General features: G+C 35.4%; 1 protein-coding gene across 1 annotated transcript in view; it reads right to left on the bottom strand.

Annotated features, from left to right (window-relative positions):
- LRRK2 (leucine rich repeat kinase 2) overlaps positions 1-16,334 on the bottom strand; it is a 139,801-nt gene that overhangs the window by 112,437 nt on the left and 11,030 nt on the right. Inside the window, exons 6-12 of the mRNA XM_038577307.1 lie at positions 14,013-14,147; positions 10,266-10,397; positions 7,745-7,864; positions 7,125-7,264; positions 6,953-7,032; positions 5,526-5,632; positions 818-947 (exon numbers count right to left, since the gene is read on the bottom strand). Coding sequence (XP_038433235.1) covers positions 818-947; positions 5,526-5,632; positions 6,953-7,032; positions 7,125-7,264; positions 7,745-7,864; positions 10,266-10,397; positions 14,013-14,147 — 844 coding nt within the window. The remainder of the gene's footprint in view (positions 1-817; positions 948-5,525; positions 5,633-6,952; positions 7,033-7,124; positions 7,265-7,744; positions 7,865-10,265; positions 10,398-14,012; positions 14,148-16,334) is intronic.

The following is a 16,334-nucleotide window of genomic DNA, read 5'->3' as shown; positions in this document are numbered from 1 at the left end:
AAGAGTTGGCTCCAATTACTGTGAAACCCAGGAGACACAGAATGACTTTTTACTATAACATTTGTGTCATTTTTTTTTCTTTTACACATGACGGTTTCCCAAATAGCCTCTTTTTGGTTGAAATTTGCTCAGACTATGCCCAAGTTACTTCACATTCTTCGGCCTAATAAAATGCCAAAAGGCTTTGAGCATATCCCACAGCGAGTACCTTCTGTACATAATTCAGTTTTGGTCTTTTAAAAAGTTTTTTTTTTTCTTTTCTTTAAGCCAGTAGGTCTGCCCTCCCTCCCCCACCACTACTCCACCCCCATCCTGCCTGTCACCCACCCACAGGAGCTGTTGTAGCACTAAACAGCCATGTAACCTTAGTATCTTTGGACTTCCCAGCTAAGGAATAAGAGCAGGATGAGAAGACAAAGTTAATTCAAATGAAAGAATAGTAATAAATATTAGCTGTGGAAAAAAGAAACAATTAGACGTCATATTCTGATTTCCTCTCAATACATTTCACACACAATAACTTGAAAAACTTGAAATGCTGGATTACTGCCATTTTTCAAAACATAGTCAAAAATTCCAAGCACAAAATACAAAAGCTAACCTTCAACATGTTTCCTTGATCTCTACCCACCCTTTCATTGAAAATAGTCTGATAAAATAAGTCTATGGTATCAGGGATATGAGATTATATTCTACAATGTTTCAATCTGCAACTATCTTATATTTTTCTTTTAATTCTTAGAAACACACTTAAAATATTGATATTCAAGCTGGTCCAAGAGTATATATTTTGCATAAGTCCATGAATCTATATTACCTTCCTTCAAAGAGATGATCTAGCAGTTTACAGCCACTTTCAGCAACTTCAGGAGAATGTATATGCTTCTGCATTAACTCCAATACATTGAAGTATATTCCTTTTGACAACAGGATTTTTCTGAAATTAACTATAAATTTTTTTTAATGTTACTCATAGAAATGAAAGCAGATTTTCATAATTTTGCAGTAAGACACAGAATGTTAAGATAATCCAAATTCATAGAAAAGCATATATAAGTACATATTGAATTTATATTTCATTGTAACTTAAAGATCATTGCTTATTTCTTTAAAATAGACACCATTTCAATTTTTTCACATTTATTAACCACTTAGGTTGAGGTTCTGATTTTTTTAAGTTTTACTCATAGAGTTAGTAGACTAGTACTATGTAATCCCATCCATGTGAAAGAAGTACTTCTGCAAAAAAAAAACATTTTAAAATAATGCCCTCTAAAATAAGACTGAAGGTTAATTTCCTTCTATTATTTATAACAGCTTCACAAAGTAACTGTACTTATGTAGAGTTACGACTTCCTAGGTATGCTAGACTCTAGTGGGCTGGGAATCAGTTACAGGTGCATGCACATATGACCATCTCTCAGCTTTTGGGGAACAGGGGGAGCGGAGTGGGACAAGGGCTGGAACCACACTGGGCTGCCTTCAGCCTTAAGCTACCTTCTCCATTTCTCCCAGTGGACTGTACAAATATTATTCTTTCTATGTATACCATCATGTGCAAAGGAATGGAAAGCACTGATTAGGAGAATAATACATAATTTCAGAAAGCAATGCCAAAGCTTAAGAAATATAGATATGGGGGCGCCTGGATGGCTCGGCCAGTTAACTGTCTGCCTTCAGCTCATGACATGATCCCAGGGTCATAGAATGAAGCCCCATATCAGGCTCCCTGCTCAGCAAGGAGTCTGCCTCTCCCCCTCCCTCTGCCCTTCTCTCTGCTCAGGTGCTCTCTCTTTCTCTCACTCTCTCTGTCTCAAATAAATTAATAAAATTTGTTTAAAAAAAGAAATCTATATTTCTTATGCTTTACAAATGACTTCACGCCATTTGTGGGGAAGTAACTATATTCCGACAATGATTACAGAATATTTTTTTCTTTGTAATAAACTTCTTTTGTTAAATTCAAGTTCATTATCTTGAAGTTTCCATATAAATATCAATTGTCTTAAAGACTCTACATAAATATAATTCCAACATTACGTATTGTAATTCAACACTCTGAAAGTGACAGGAAATGAAACTTAGAACACGTTAATCTAAGTACCACAGAGGGGTCCCAACTTTGGATGGTTCAACTTATGATTTTTCAGCCTTGTGATGGTGTGAAAGTGATACACGTACAGTAGAAACCATACTTCAAAACTTGAATTTTGATCTTTTCCCGGAGATATGTGGTATGATATCTTTTCTTGAGGCTGGGCAGTGGCAGTGAGCCACAAAATACAAGTAAACAAATGATACACTTAACAATATACTTAATCACTCAATACCTCTCATTCTGTTTTTCACTTTTAGTATAGTATTCAATAAATTACATGAGATATTCAGCACTTTATTATAAAATAGGCTTTGTGTTAGATGACTTTGCCTAACTGGCTAATGGAAGTCTTTTGAGCACATTTCAGTTTGGCTAGGCTAAATTATGATGTTCAGTACCTTAGGTATATTAAATGCATTTTCAACTTTCCATATTTTCAAATTATGACAGGTTTATCAGACATAGCCCCATTTTAAGTCAAGAAAGATCTGTATTTTGACAATGGGTTATCAACCTCAAACTGGAAAAGGAAGAAGTGATAGAAAATAGGGAAAACTCAGAAATAAGAGAAATTGATATACACATTCTAATATACTGCCAAAATCTGAAAAACTCATACCTTTTAAAGACACCCAGAATATCATACATTAAAATATGATAAGTTGGTTATTTTGCTTAGTCATGTTGGAATTTTTAACAACCCCTCCTAAAGTGGCTAAATTCTGACCAAGGGAGTACTTTAAAAGGTGAAAGTCCCCTTATACGAGAAGTTCTCACAATGCAGAGAGCATCAGAGCTACCAGAAGGGCTTGTTGAAAAACAGACTACTGTGTCCCAAACCCAGAGTTTGTGTTTCAGCAGGTCTGAACAGGGCCCTAGAATTTATATTAACAAGTTTCCTGGAGATATTATTGCAGGTACAGGGACCACACTTTAAGAACCACTGTCTTAAAAAAAAAAAAAAAAGAACCACTGTCTTAGACATTAACCTAACTTTTAACTTAAAAATTGAGAATAGAAATTTCACCAAACACTGGACCTAGAAGAAATTACATCATAGAGTCACTTCAGAGTTTACAGAACATTTTAGACATCTTATCTCACTTACCATATATCTACATAATACTCCTGACCTCTGCCACTCCATTTTAGCAATACATTATCTGCTTTAAAGAGCCAATAACAATATTCAACTTCCTTCAGCTCTTTGGTCAAGATTCACCTTTTTTCTTGGTTGCTTTGTCATTGTTTTCTCTCCTCTGACCCCTAACACAAATCCTCCTTCTTTGCTTCATTTTTTAAATATCTATCTCAGATATTATATATTTTTTCTTTTTAAAAAAAGATTTTATTTATTTATTCATGAGAGACACTGAGAGAGAGGCAGAGACATAGACAGAGGGAGAAGCAGGTTCCTCACAGGGAGCCCATGCAGGACTTGATCCCTGGACCCAGGATCATGCCCTGAGCCAAAAGGAGACATTCAACTGCTGAGCCACCCAAGAGTCCCTCTTTTTTTTTTTTTTTTTATTCTATAGGGAACTACTGGAAAGATATATATTTTATTTAGCATTACTATCTGTCTTCCTCACTAGAGTTTAAGCTCCCTGAACCTGTAAGTATTCTATTTAACTGGTATATCCCAAGTGCCTAGATCATTGTCTGGCAGCAGCTCAGTACACATTGACTGAACTCATTAATTAAATGAGGAAAATGTCACACAAGATGTTCTAGCTTTGGCCTGGGTAACACCATGGCAGAAACCAGTTCTTCTACCTGTCAGTCCAATCATTTTTCTAGAAAACTACATCCAATCCTGCATACTCAATGTTTCCAAGTGTCTTTTAATGAGATGCTGCCTGCAGAGGTTGGTGACCAAGCTGCTCAGTTCTTAATATTCTCCTAAGGCAGAACTCCAAGGACAATACAGGGATGTGAGTACAGTTTACCCAGCAGGTGGCTAGGAACAAAGAAGTAAGGAACAAGGAAGAGCAGGGCACTGATTCTGAACAAAGAAATCAAGGCTGGCTCCAAACATAATCCTCAGACACTAGGATTGTTCTCCTCTCCTAGATGTGCCATACAAAAGCAGCCAAATCTGGTCCCCGTTTTCAGGAATGAGATCCTATCCAGGCCTTTGCACAGCAGATGATGGGAGATTTAAGGACACCGATTCCCTTTCCTACCACTCCTGCTCTGACTCATCATCCCAGAGGGCAAGCCCTTTCTCTCTGTAAGGGCTCTTGCCAGCTCAAGTTTTTTTTATTAAAGTGCCACTGAGAAGTGGAGTGAGAAAGGAGGAAAAGGAAGAAGAAATTATTTTCCTCTTGATTTGACTTAAATAACAGCATTGAGAAACATGCATGAGTGGTTTTTAATTCTTTTCACTCTGTGAAGGTTCTCTACTAACAGGCGGTGCTACCATTGGTCTCTGTTTCAGGCTTTGCGTGTTTTTCTCTATTTTTCTCTCTCCAAAAATATCCTGCAAGAGCTGCCAAGTCCCAATGCCTTTATGATGAATTTTCTACCAAGATTTTCTGGCAGTATTTCCTGTTCACGGGGGCCTGGAATCTGAACAGCCAGAGCCTCAATTTTGAAATTCAAAGTCTTTCCAAATGCTTAATAGCCATTTTTGTCTCCTTAATAATGGAAAATTGTAAGACTTAACATATAAATGACAATTTTACCAGATTTTAAATGGTGAATATCTCTCCACCCATTACATTATCTAGAAAGTTTTCCTTTAAAAAATAACAGGAACAGTATAGAAAAAAGTGACTATCTGGTACAAAAGAAAAAAATCCCACTCAACACAAGAGTCCATCAGTGAAAAACAGGTTCATAAAATAGGATACAGGGGATCCCTGGGTGGTGCAGCGGTTTAGCGCCTGCCTTTGGCCCAGGGCATGATCCTGGAGACCCGGGATCGAATCCCACATCGGGCTCCTGGTGCATGGAGCCTGCTTCTCCCTCTGCCTATGTCTCTGCCTCTCTCTCTGTGTGACTATCATAAATAAATAAAAATTAAAAAAAATAAAATAAAATAAAATAAAATAGGATACAGGTGTATCCAGGACTAGGTGTATACTAGGAAATAACATTGCCTTTAAAAATGGTAATATGAAATTTTACATTTATCATCACGAAAAAGAAAATATGTGCAATCTAGTTACAAATGTATTAATAGTATCCTATTTCTCCAAAAATAGAAAATATATTGTATATGTCATGTGTGACCATACACATAGAAATTCAGGAAAAAAATAAAAATGTTTATTTTCTTCTTTATCCTTTTATATATATCCCAATATATCCATATATCACATACATAAAGCTACATATCTGAACTTTTATAACATAATTGCCTTTATAATTTAAAAAAACACAAAATGTACATCCTTGTATTAAAAAATGGTGCACCCCTTACCATTTTGTTCTAATAGAGTTGACAACGCATTTGCAGATGCCTGGAAGACTTCTTTTGATGAAGAATGCATCAGCATGGACAGCATCACTTCCCTATGAGCTGGGAACCTTTCACAAATTCAACCACAATATTAATGGTAATATTTTTAATAATTAGTTCAAATATTCATGTACCATTATCTAACCTCTAACAACAAATAAAGGCATACAAACATTTCATGCCACCTCCACTTACAAGAGTGAAATATAGTTGAACAGTTTTATATTTAAAAGATAGTTCAAATGTACTAAACCCTAATAAATCAGTATTTCTTCTTTAAATTTGATAAGCAGTAGAGGGGGAAAGACTCAGCAAATATATAAAGAGGAATAAAGAGTTAAAAGATAACGTGAGAAAAAGAAGAAAATGGAAACAAAAGAAAAATGAAAATTATAAAGAAGCATCATGAGTTTTAAAAGTATAGAGCATAATATATGTTCTTTTAATAATGTATTTATTTTAAAGTTCTTCTATGGATATTGAGGAATCAATGTGCTATGAGCTGAAATTTATAAACTGTACCATTAACCTAACCTCTTAAAAAGATTGCTCAAAGTGGATTAGGATGTTCATTTAACATACAGTTTTCAAAAGAATTACTTTTTCCTTTCAAAACGGAGATGTAAAATTAAATAGCATCTATGTCATTAATTGTCTTCTGGTTGGCAATGGATCACTATACAAACAGATTTTCAGGATTTGAGATGTAGACTATTCCTATTTAAGTTTCCAAGATAAGTCATTTAAAAGTCATCAAAAGCAAGAGCATACCCAGAGCAAACATAAGCATTTCCATAAAGCACAAAGGCTCATGGCCATGAAACAACTTTGATATACACAAAACTCTGGGTTTTAGTTTGTATCTTTGAGAAAGAGTGTTGGTTTTATGAAGCTTGAATTACACTCCTGTGGAAAGCCTCCTCAAAAGCTGACACCTACAAATAACTCTCTCAAGAAAAGACAGGTCAACAATGCAACATCAAGTGAGGAATCGCTAATGAAGCTTCTGACCACATTTAATTCCTGATATTGACAACCTGCTGGCTAGTGACTGCAACAGAAAAGGTCACGGATGGCTCTGCAATTTCTGTCACCTGAGATTAATTAACATAGCATTTTTAAATGATCAGCTAGAGAATTGAAAGGTTCTTGCTCAACAATTCATCATTTCTACATGACTCTTAATTCCAAATCCCTGGGTAATATCTCTCAAAGACACCAGGGATCAAAATATTATATACACACTAATATTTTGTGGCAACACTTGAAACATACATGCCTATATTAAAAATGTTTCTAATAATAAAAGTTATAGTTACAGTATTTTATAGGGATTGATTAAAAATGTAACTAAAATCTCCTATCATATAAAATCAAAAACTACTGACTGGCCATCTTCATCTCCAATCTTCTCATGTAAACTGTTTTGGTACATAAGGAGATTGTTTAGAGCCCAGCATGCAGCTTCCTGTATCAGGGAGAAAAAAGAAACCTGTTAAGACATAAATTATTGAACAAACATAATTTTGAATAAGTATAATATTTATGAAAGATTACAACCTGCACGTGCTTGTTTTTTCTATGCCATGTTAATGCTTTGTAACAGGCTTCCAACCAGAACAATTTTTCTTCTTCCTCATCATCATTCTCCTGATTCTCATTCTTTTCCTCTAAGTCTTGATTTAAGAAAATAGTCTCAGCTTGAAAAAATATAAAGATATGTCTTCACAGTTTGAAGGACCAACTTGAAATCCAGATTTTGAAACATTAAGAACAAAGTGAGGTATTTCGTAGTTGTGGCCTTAGTTCATTATAAGGACTTTTTAAATATATTACATACTTTGGAATATTGCTATTCCATCTAGGTAAATGATCAAATGAGGAAGAGAGTATCAAACAATCTAACAAACTAGAGGAAGATTAATTGAGATTAGCTACCCAATAACAAAATTAAATCAAGGATGTATTTAGTCATGCATGAAATGGAAAGGGTGTACTTATCACAACTGTTAGTTCCCTTGACAGGATCTTCTATTAGAAAATGAATTACATTGGAACAGAAAGGGCATTTAATGCTTCCTACTCCACATATGACTTTCTTGTTATAATGTCTTGTCACAATGTTGACATTCAAGATCAAATGCAGCTGTAAGAATTTCCTTTTGAGTACAGTTACTTACTGAGGAGCGCTAAACAGCTGAGGGCTGCAATCTGTAATGTGGCGTTCTCTGAATACCGCCTCACAGCTTTCACCACAAACTCATGTACCTCGTTTAATACCAGAATGTTAAAAAAATTACCTGAAAGGTAAGTGAGATATTAACTGAATTCTCATCCATGGAATTTAAATTGCTTAAATTATACAACAGTGTTTAAATCAATAAAAATAAATAGTCAATATTTTAATGACATTAAGATATATATTAATTTAATTTAAATAGTTTACTATGATTGCATAAAGGTTTGAAATTGTATTTCATGCAGTCATTTAATTGTCTCACTTAGACAATGGAACTGACTGGGCAAAAATAATTACATTAATTGCATTCTCTTTCACTCCCTCTCATGTCATTATATAAAACAATGAGGTATCTGTTATGCATGGCACTACAGTATTCATTGGACAAAATAGCTTGATCTTCTAAAGATGAAGGAGAAAATCCTCCCTTGTCATTAAACGAATTGCTGAACCCTTCTTTCACCTAAAGGAATGCTGTTGCTCAGAAAACTCATTGTCACACATGATTATTTGATCTTACCTGTGATGATCTCAGAAAAAAAAAAAAGAAGAAGAAGAAGAATTTTCACCCCCTCTAACCCAAACCAGGAAAAAGTCTCACCCCTTTTTACATTCACTTTTCTGAGAATCAACACATCATCTGAAAATCTAAATCCTTATGAGGAAGGAATTTGTAAATGATATTCCAGAAATACATGCCTCCTTCCATTTAAGCTTATTTGTAACTCTCCAACAGTCACCAGTTTCCTTCTAGAAATAAAAATGAGGGGTACCTGAGTGGCTCAGTCAGTTAAGAATCTGACTTCCACTCAGGTCATGATCTCAGCGTCCTGATTTCAAGCACCTCATTCATCTGGGCTCTCTGCTCAGCAGGGAGTCTATTTGTCCCTCTCTCTCTGCCTGCCTAACCCCACTCATGTTCTCTCTCTCTCTCTCTCAAATAAATAAATAAATAAAATCTTTAAAAAAATAAAACTCGGGATGCCTGGGTGGCTCAGCAGTTGACCATCTGCCTTTGTCTCAGGGTGAGATCCTGGATTCCCGGGATCGAGTCCCGCATTGGGCTCCTTGCCATGGAGCCTGTTTCTCCTCTCTCTTCCTGTGTCTCTGCCTCTCTTTCTGTGTCTCTCATGAATAAATAAATAAAAATCTTTTTAAAAAATTAAAATAAGACTCCTATTTAACCATAAATTTAATTAAATGATCCCTGAGACACAAAGCCAGGATTGGAAAAAATTCTATATTATGAAAAGCTTAAAGCCCACACCAAATGTTAATCAATGGCTTCAAAATCAAAAAGCAGTTTAACGAGGCATAGCTCTTCTTTTATCAACACCTTCTTATGTTCTTGCCTCTTTCACATTCAACCACTAAACAGACATACTCCACACATTTGGTAATCTTTAGCCTTGGAAAGTCTTTCAAAAGACTCTCTTTTAGTTTTACCAATTTATCTAAACTTGGATTGCTCCTTCACCTTTTTTTCCCTAGTATGCCACTGCCGACTACTGCTCTACCATTGACCAGCTGTGTGACTCTGGGCAAATAACAGTGAGATTGGTCTTCCCTTACTTTCAGACAATTTATATGAAAATACATAGCAAATTATATAAAGACTTTACATACATTAATGTGTATGTAATGTGTGTGACCATAATACACAATTTGACAAAATGCTAAATATGTATTCATTGACTCTGGGCTTTTATATTAATTATGAAGAGAAAGTTAAGCTTCTTCTGAAGCATAACAAGGCAACAAATTCTCTAGTCATTAAATGGGACAAATAATAATCTGTTAAGAGATAAATGAGTAAAAAAAGCAAAGCATCCTTATCCGAAGATTTGAGTTGATGGCTTTTGAATACTGGATAGTGTTAACTCAATAGAGAAAGCAGGAAAAAGAAGTAGCCCAGAGTAGCTTTATCAGAACTGGTAAGGTACTAATAGTTAAGTTGGTTGGGCCATTCTTCTGCTTTGCACTTTACATTTTCTACATGTTATGTTTATTCTTTTGTATGTATCAACTATTGATATAGTTATACTTTAAATACAGTATGAATAGTACAGTAAGACTTCTTACATTATTCATGTCAATTTTTGCTACTCATTTTAAAATTCTAAGCATGGCAAAATTGTTTGCTATTTTACAGTATTTCCATCCAATGTATATCAATATGCCACTTATCAATATACAACATACGTATGCTATATATACTTACATCAGATAGACCAGGATAATAATTGTTTTAAGATTTTATTTATTTATTCATGAGAGACACACACAGAGAGAGAGGCAGAGACACAGGCAGAGGGAGAATCAGGCTCCATGCAGGGAGCCTGAAGTGGGACTCGATCCCAGGACTCCAAGATCACACCCTGAGCTGAAGGCAGACACTCAACTGCTGAGCCACCCAGGCATCCCTAGACCAGGATAATAAATTAACAAGAATTATAACTCACCTAATGTAAGCCTATGGAGCAAGCAGCAACTCACTTCTTGAATTTTTTCATGAACAGGGAACGCTTTCATGGCTTCTACCACAATATTGTAACACCTGACGTTGCCACTCATGAGTACTTCAACATTATTGCCTAAATTTAAAGAAATAATAATTATACAAAGGTAATAACTTCCCATTTGAAATATACATACAGAAACATATTCTATATTTTATAAATATATGCCAGCATAATGGCCATACTTCCAAATTTAAGTATCATGTTCTGTCAAATAGTTGCAAAAAACACTATGTTCAATGCTAATATAATAAGATTTAGGACTCTTCTCTAGCATTAAGGGAAAATTGTTCTATTCTTGTCTCTTGACTTAAAATTAAATTAAGGGATAATTGAGTGTTTTTATGTGAATCTAAAAATGTGATTCTTGGTCATAATAAGTTTTCAAATAAATGAATTTGGGGCCTATTTCCTAAGGAGACACTACACCATTGGATAATGCCCTTTATTTTATTCCTTTTTCTCAAATCAACAGAAGGAAAATCAAAATCCTGTCACATAACAGAAAAGCTAAAATCAACTATGACTTATTTCCTGCCCATTCCAAAAGGGCAGCAGAAGGGCAGCCAGTGTAGCAGACTGCAAAATCAAGCTTCCTGAAGCACTGAGATATCTGGGGGAAAACATGAGGGAAGCAGGATATATGACTAGGGGACAAACACAGGCGAACTGGAAAGGAAGAAAAGAATCTACTGGGAAAGGCAGTTAGTCAATAGAAAGAGTGAATATATGAACCTATGTAGAGAAAACTAATTTACATTTCTGAATAAAATGTTGACTATTATTAAAACAAACCAAAAAAAGGTGTTTGCAAAAACATTTTTCTGCCTTTTTGGCATAATCAAACAAACCAACTATTTTCCCAAAAATGTATTTTCAATGTTTAAGTTGTATTTTAAAGAGCATTGAGTATAGGAAAACACGTTATAATGAAAGGAAATGGCCTCTGAAAATAATTATCTGATTTTACTCAGAATAGCAAACATGATTTGCCCTAAGACTCAAAAGCAAACACCTTTCAATTAGAATCAGTGTTTAAAACATTTCACTTTTCTTATTTTTAGTTGCTACTTTCTTTGACCTTTGCATTCTGAATCAACACATTTTTCACTGCAGTTATGTCAGATGTGGGTGGAAGACAATGAATTTCAAAGTAGCCAGCTCAAAACAAATAAATAAATGTATAAATATAGCTGAGGAACAGTAAAATGAAAAATATATTCAGTTTTTTGACAGTGGATGACTCAGAAAATTAAAAGTACGTCCATTTCCTGTTATAGGACAGGCCCATCTATATTCGTATGTTGTTTCTTAGATAAGAAAGATAAGAAAATGATGGATTTTAAAACAATCATGAAGATAGCGCATTCTTTCACAATGGGATTGGGTTTTTACTGAAGGCTCACATCTGCAGATTTCCATATCTGAAACTACGTATGCATATTATATATACTATACTACAGTGTACCCATAGGAAATACAAATTATGTAATAATACTATCAACGTTTTTACACTTATTACACGCCAGGTAGTATTCTGCATTTTTCAACTTATTTAATCATTTAACCCTCATAACTTCGCATGTATGAAGATGAAAACATCACTAGATAAATGCGTGTGTATATCCTGGACAAACTCACATAGGTAATACATGAAATATGAAATGCTCACGTGCACTTACAAAAGTAATAAAATGAATCTTGATTTTAGCCCATTAGTAGTCACCAGTAAAATACAGAGCAAATTAACTTTTTCTTATTTGTACTTTTTTTTGTAAGGTAAGTGCCTAGATTTCATAGCATCAAGAAAATGCTAAACAAGAATCACTATAAAGCTCAAACTCCGTCCTGTGACTTTTGAGCCCTCAAGATCTAACTATGTCTCCAGTCTCATCCACTGATGAGACTCTTATCAAGCCCTGCCCCCACCTCCATTAAGCAGACACTCAGGGCTGGGTATCTGCATATGTGCACACACGTGCACACGCACGCACACATACTCTTAAGTACACAGTTTACTGAACTTCTTATATCTTTTTCCACTAATTATTTTTTATTTAAATTCAATTAATTAATATGTAGTGTATTATTAGTTTCAGAGGTAGAATTCAGTGGTTCATCAGTCTTAAACCCAGTGCTCATTACATCATGTGCCCCTCCCCCCCTTAAAGTCCATCACCCACCTACTCCATCCCCCTCCCCCCTCCCCTCCAGCAATCCTGTTTGCTTCTTATGATTAAGAGTCTCTTACGGTTTGTCTCCCTCTTTGATTTCATCTTATTTTATTTTCCCTCCTTTCCCCTATGATCTTCTTTTGTTTCTTAAATTCTACATATGAGTGAGATCATATGTCTTCCTCTGATTGATTTATTTTACTCAGTATAATTCCCTCTACTTCCATCCACATTGTTGCAAGTGGCAAGATTTCATTTTTTGATAGCTGAGCAGTATTTCATTGCATATATATATACCACACTTTCCTTTTTTTAAATTTTTTTTAATTTTTTTAATTTATTCATGATAGTCACAGAGAGAGAGAGAGAGAGGCAGAGACACAGGCAGAGGGAGAAGCAGGCCCCATGCACCAGGAGCCCGATGTGGGATTCGATGCCGGGTCTCCGGGATCGCGCCCTGGGCCAAAGGCAGGCGCCAAACCGCTGCGCCACCCAGGGATCCCTATACCACACTCTCTTTATCCACTCATCTGTCAATGGACATCTAGGCTCTTTCCATAGTTTGGCTATTGTGGACATTGCTGCTCTAAACATTGGGGTGCAGGTGCCCCTTCAGATCAACTACATTTGTATCTTTTAGGATAAATACCTAGTCGCAGGGTAGCTGGGTTATAGAGTTGTTCTATTTTCAACTTTCTGAGGAACCTCCATACTGTTTTCCAAAGTGGCTGCACCACCTTGCATTCCCATCAACAGAGCAAGAAGGTTCCCCTTTCTCCACATCCTTGCCACCATCTGTCATTTCCTGACTTGTTAATTTTAGCCATTCTGACTGGTGTGAGGTGGCATCTCATTGTGGTTTTTATTTGCACTTCCCTGATGCCCAGTGACATGGAGCATTTCTTCATGTGTCTTTGGAGAAACGTCCGTTCATGTCTTCTGCCAATTTCTTGATTGATTATTCACTCTTTGGGTGTTGAGTTTGTTAAGTTCTTTATAGCTTTTGGATACTGGCTACTTTTATTGTCTTGGATGCACTATGGTCTCTCTTGCTTCAGGATCTTGACACAACGATGTTCACAATGTTCTGTCTGCATTCTCACTTCATCTCCACATACACAAAGACATCCATACACAAAGCTCTCATCATTAAAGTCTCTACTAAGAGATCTTGCCTCTATTCTTGTTTTTCTTACAACCCTATGTACTTCTGCTAATACTTGCCTTATAATACACTGTAATCACCTATATACTTAACTATATCTGGCATGGCACCATGGGCTCTGAGAAGGCAAGAAACATATATGCATGTTTTCTGCTACTGTTTCCCAACACCAAGTCCTGAGCTAGCGGCAGTACAGTACCAATCAATAAAAATTAATTAAATTAATAAACAAATAGGATTCACATCTAAAAGTTTCTACATAATAAAAATATTTTTAAAATGCATTAATAAAGGATATAAAGTATTAACTTTTCATATACAAAAAAGAAATCAGGCACATGGAGTACTTACAAGGAATTGCTAGGGAATGTAAACAGTGTAGTACATGAAGCACAATTTCCTCTTCATCTTTAAAATTTTTTAACGCATTGAGCAAGATCATATAATCTTTATTCTCAACAAATTCAATCAACTGCTCCTCTGAAACTAGAAAAATGGAAGACAAAATAATGGAAAAGCTTAAAGATACTATATAAGGTCAGTTGCTCAAAAATATAATATTCATGTTAATTGCATGAGACAAAGTAAACATACATAAAGTTAAAAATACGTATTTCAGCAAAACCTTTCCTAAGAATTTTATAATGGAAAAAAAAAAGCTACTGAGATTAAAAGATTTCTTTTTGACCTATATTAGTTACTCCATGTTTTAAAATCTAAAAGTGTTAGTGACCAAACAATTCTCAGAAAAACACCTTTATTTATAATTTCATTTGGGAGATTCTAGAGGAAACTGACCAATGACTAATAAAGATGGCCTACTACAAGCGAATATATCACAATACTTAAAAAGGAGTGGTTAATGGTACACTGGTGAAAGGCAGCCCAGTTCAAGAGAGGTGAACTTTAGCAAGTGACAAGCACTTAGACTTTGAAGTATTGTCATAATGGTCTTGATTTCATCAGAAATTATTATAAGCTTTCATAATTAAAGTCTTTTTGATCAAGCCAACAAGTTCCATTTGGAGTATTTTTATATGAGTAGCTCAAAAACAAGTAGAAAAATCTGGCTTATCTAGCCTAGGAATGGCACTGACAAAAATGCTGGAAAATGCAGCATTCTTTATGATCAGCATTACTTATTTTTCAACTTGATACCAATGGTCCATATAAAATGATGTGAAACTGAATAGGTTCTTCTAATAAATGAGGAGTATCATGGAATCTTCTCATTTTATGGAGTTCTTTCCACAGTATACTTTCAAATTTTGAAAATTCACTTTACAGGTGCCAATAAGTCCCAGGGAACTTGATAGTCCTAGCAAACTCGGAAATTTTTCTACTCTGTATTTAGAATCAAAATACTGTCAGTACTGATAATATTTCTATTGAATAAGAGCTTCCTTTTAACATTCCCTGATCCTTCTCCATATGTCCTAGATGGGTGCCACAATACTAGTGAGTGATGTTAGCCTTTTTTCCATCAATAAGAATGCGCCCTTAAACTGCAACACAGAAGATTACAGACCTGCGCAAGACAATGGAACCTCAAACTCAATTCTGCTCAGTTCTTATCAAAGGTTTAGTTGCAAGATATAACCTTTATAGAAGATATCCCAAAAGACAAGCGGTTCCTTGATTCTCCACTCACAGTAAACCTCTTCTCTGCCAAGGCTGATCATCAGAGAGCTGGTTTCCAGGACCATACTGTTCTGACACTTGATAGAGTCTCTCTCACTGAAATACACTTTGTACTCCTTATAAAATGTGTGTACTTTATCATTTCTAGGGTTTATCAAACCCAGGAGAGTATATTCCCAGGTCTCCCATAACCAGGAGACTGATTAAGTCTCCTGATAAATGGGTTTATTTTTATCTCAAGTAATTTTGTAACAGGCAATGTTTAACTCTTCTTTGCCTGATAGGAAGCAGAGAGCCAGATTTCTGGTCCATGCCTTTACAAGTATAAAGGACCTGAAGTCCCTAGTAAATTTAGCCAGGCTTTATATTATTTTCCCTTCATGCATTTCCTCATCCATTTTTTTCTCTGGTATATTATAAGTATCTATAAGCTGTTTGAAGTCTCTCTGGAACGAGACAAGAATTAAATTAGTAGATGTTGATCTATTCCATTCCTGGAGCTGCCAGAAACGAGAGTGGCAAACTGACATAGACACAGAACCCACATAAGTTATTCTTAGCCTAAACCTCTAGCACTGTTAGTTCTCATAATGATGCAGAAGCTAGTCCCCAAAAATGGTGGTAAACTAAACAACAGTGATGGTAACAAGCTGTGTGCCCACAGGCAAGTTGCTCATGTCACCTCTCTGATCCATGTCCTAATCAAGTCCGTGGAAGGACTAATGGTTCCAACCAACTCCAAAATGACATGATAATCTCTGTTATCAATCTTAGTGTCATGCAATAAAATACATATTTTTCCCTAAGGGACAATTTGCAAGCCTCCTGGTTCTTTCTACAGAGCCTGTAGCAATTTCTAAAATCCCTGGAGATGACTCAACATCATAAATCCAAATTTAATCTATGCTTTAGCTTCACAGTTTTATTTTTTCTTTCTTAACACCTACACTTCCGGTTTGCAAAGTGAGCCTTAAGCCTTGTGAAGCAATGGAAGAAAGTCTACTACAACTGCATAATTTAAAACCTAGGAAT

This window comes from Canis lupus, chromosome 27, assembly GCF_011100685.1.
Source record: "Canis lupus familiaris isolate Mischka breed German Shepherd chromosome 27, alternate assembly UU_Cfam_GSD_1.0, whole genome shotgun sequence".
Taxonomy (NCBI): Eukaryota; Metazoa; Chordata; class Mammalia; order Carnivora; family Canidae; genus Canis; species Canis lupus.
The sequence above is the reverse complement of the archived record's forward strand: the minus strand, read 5'-3'. Positions and strand labels throughout refer to the sequence as shown.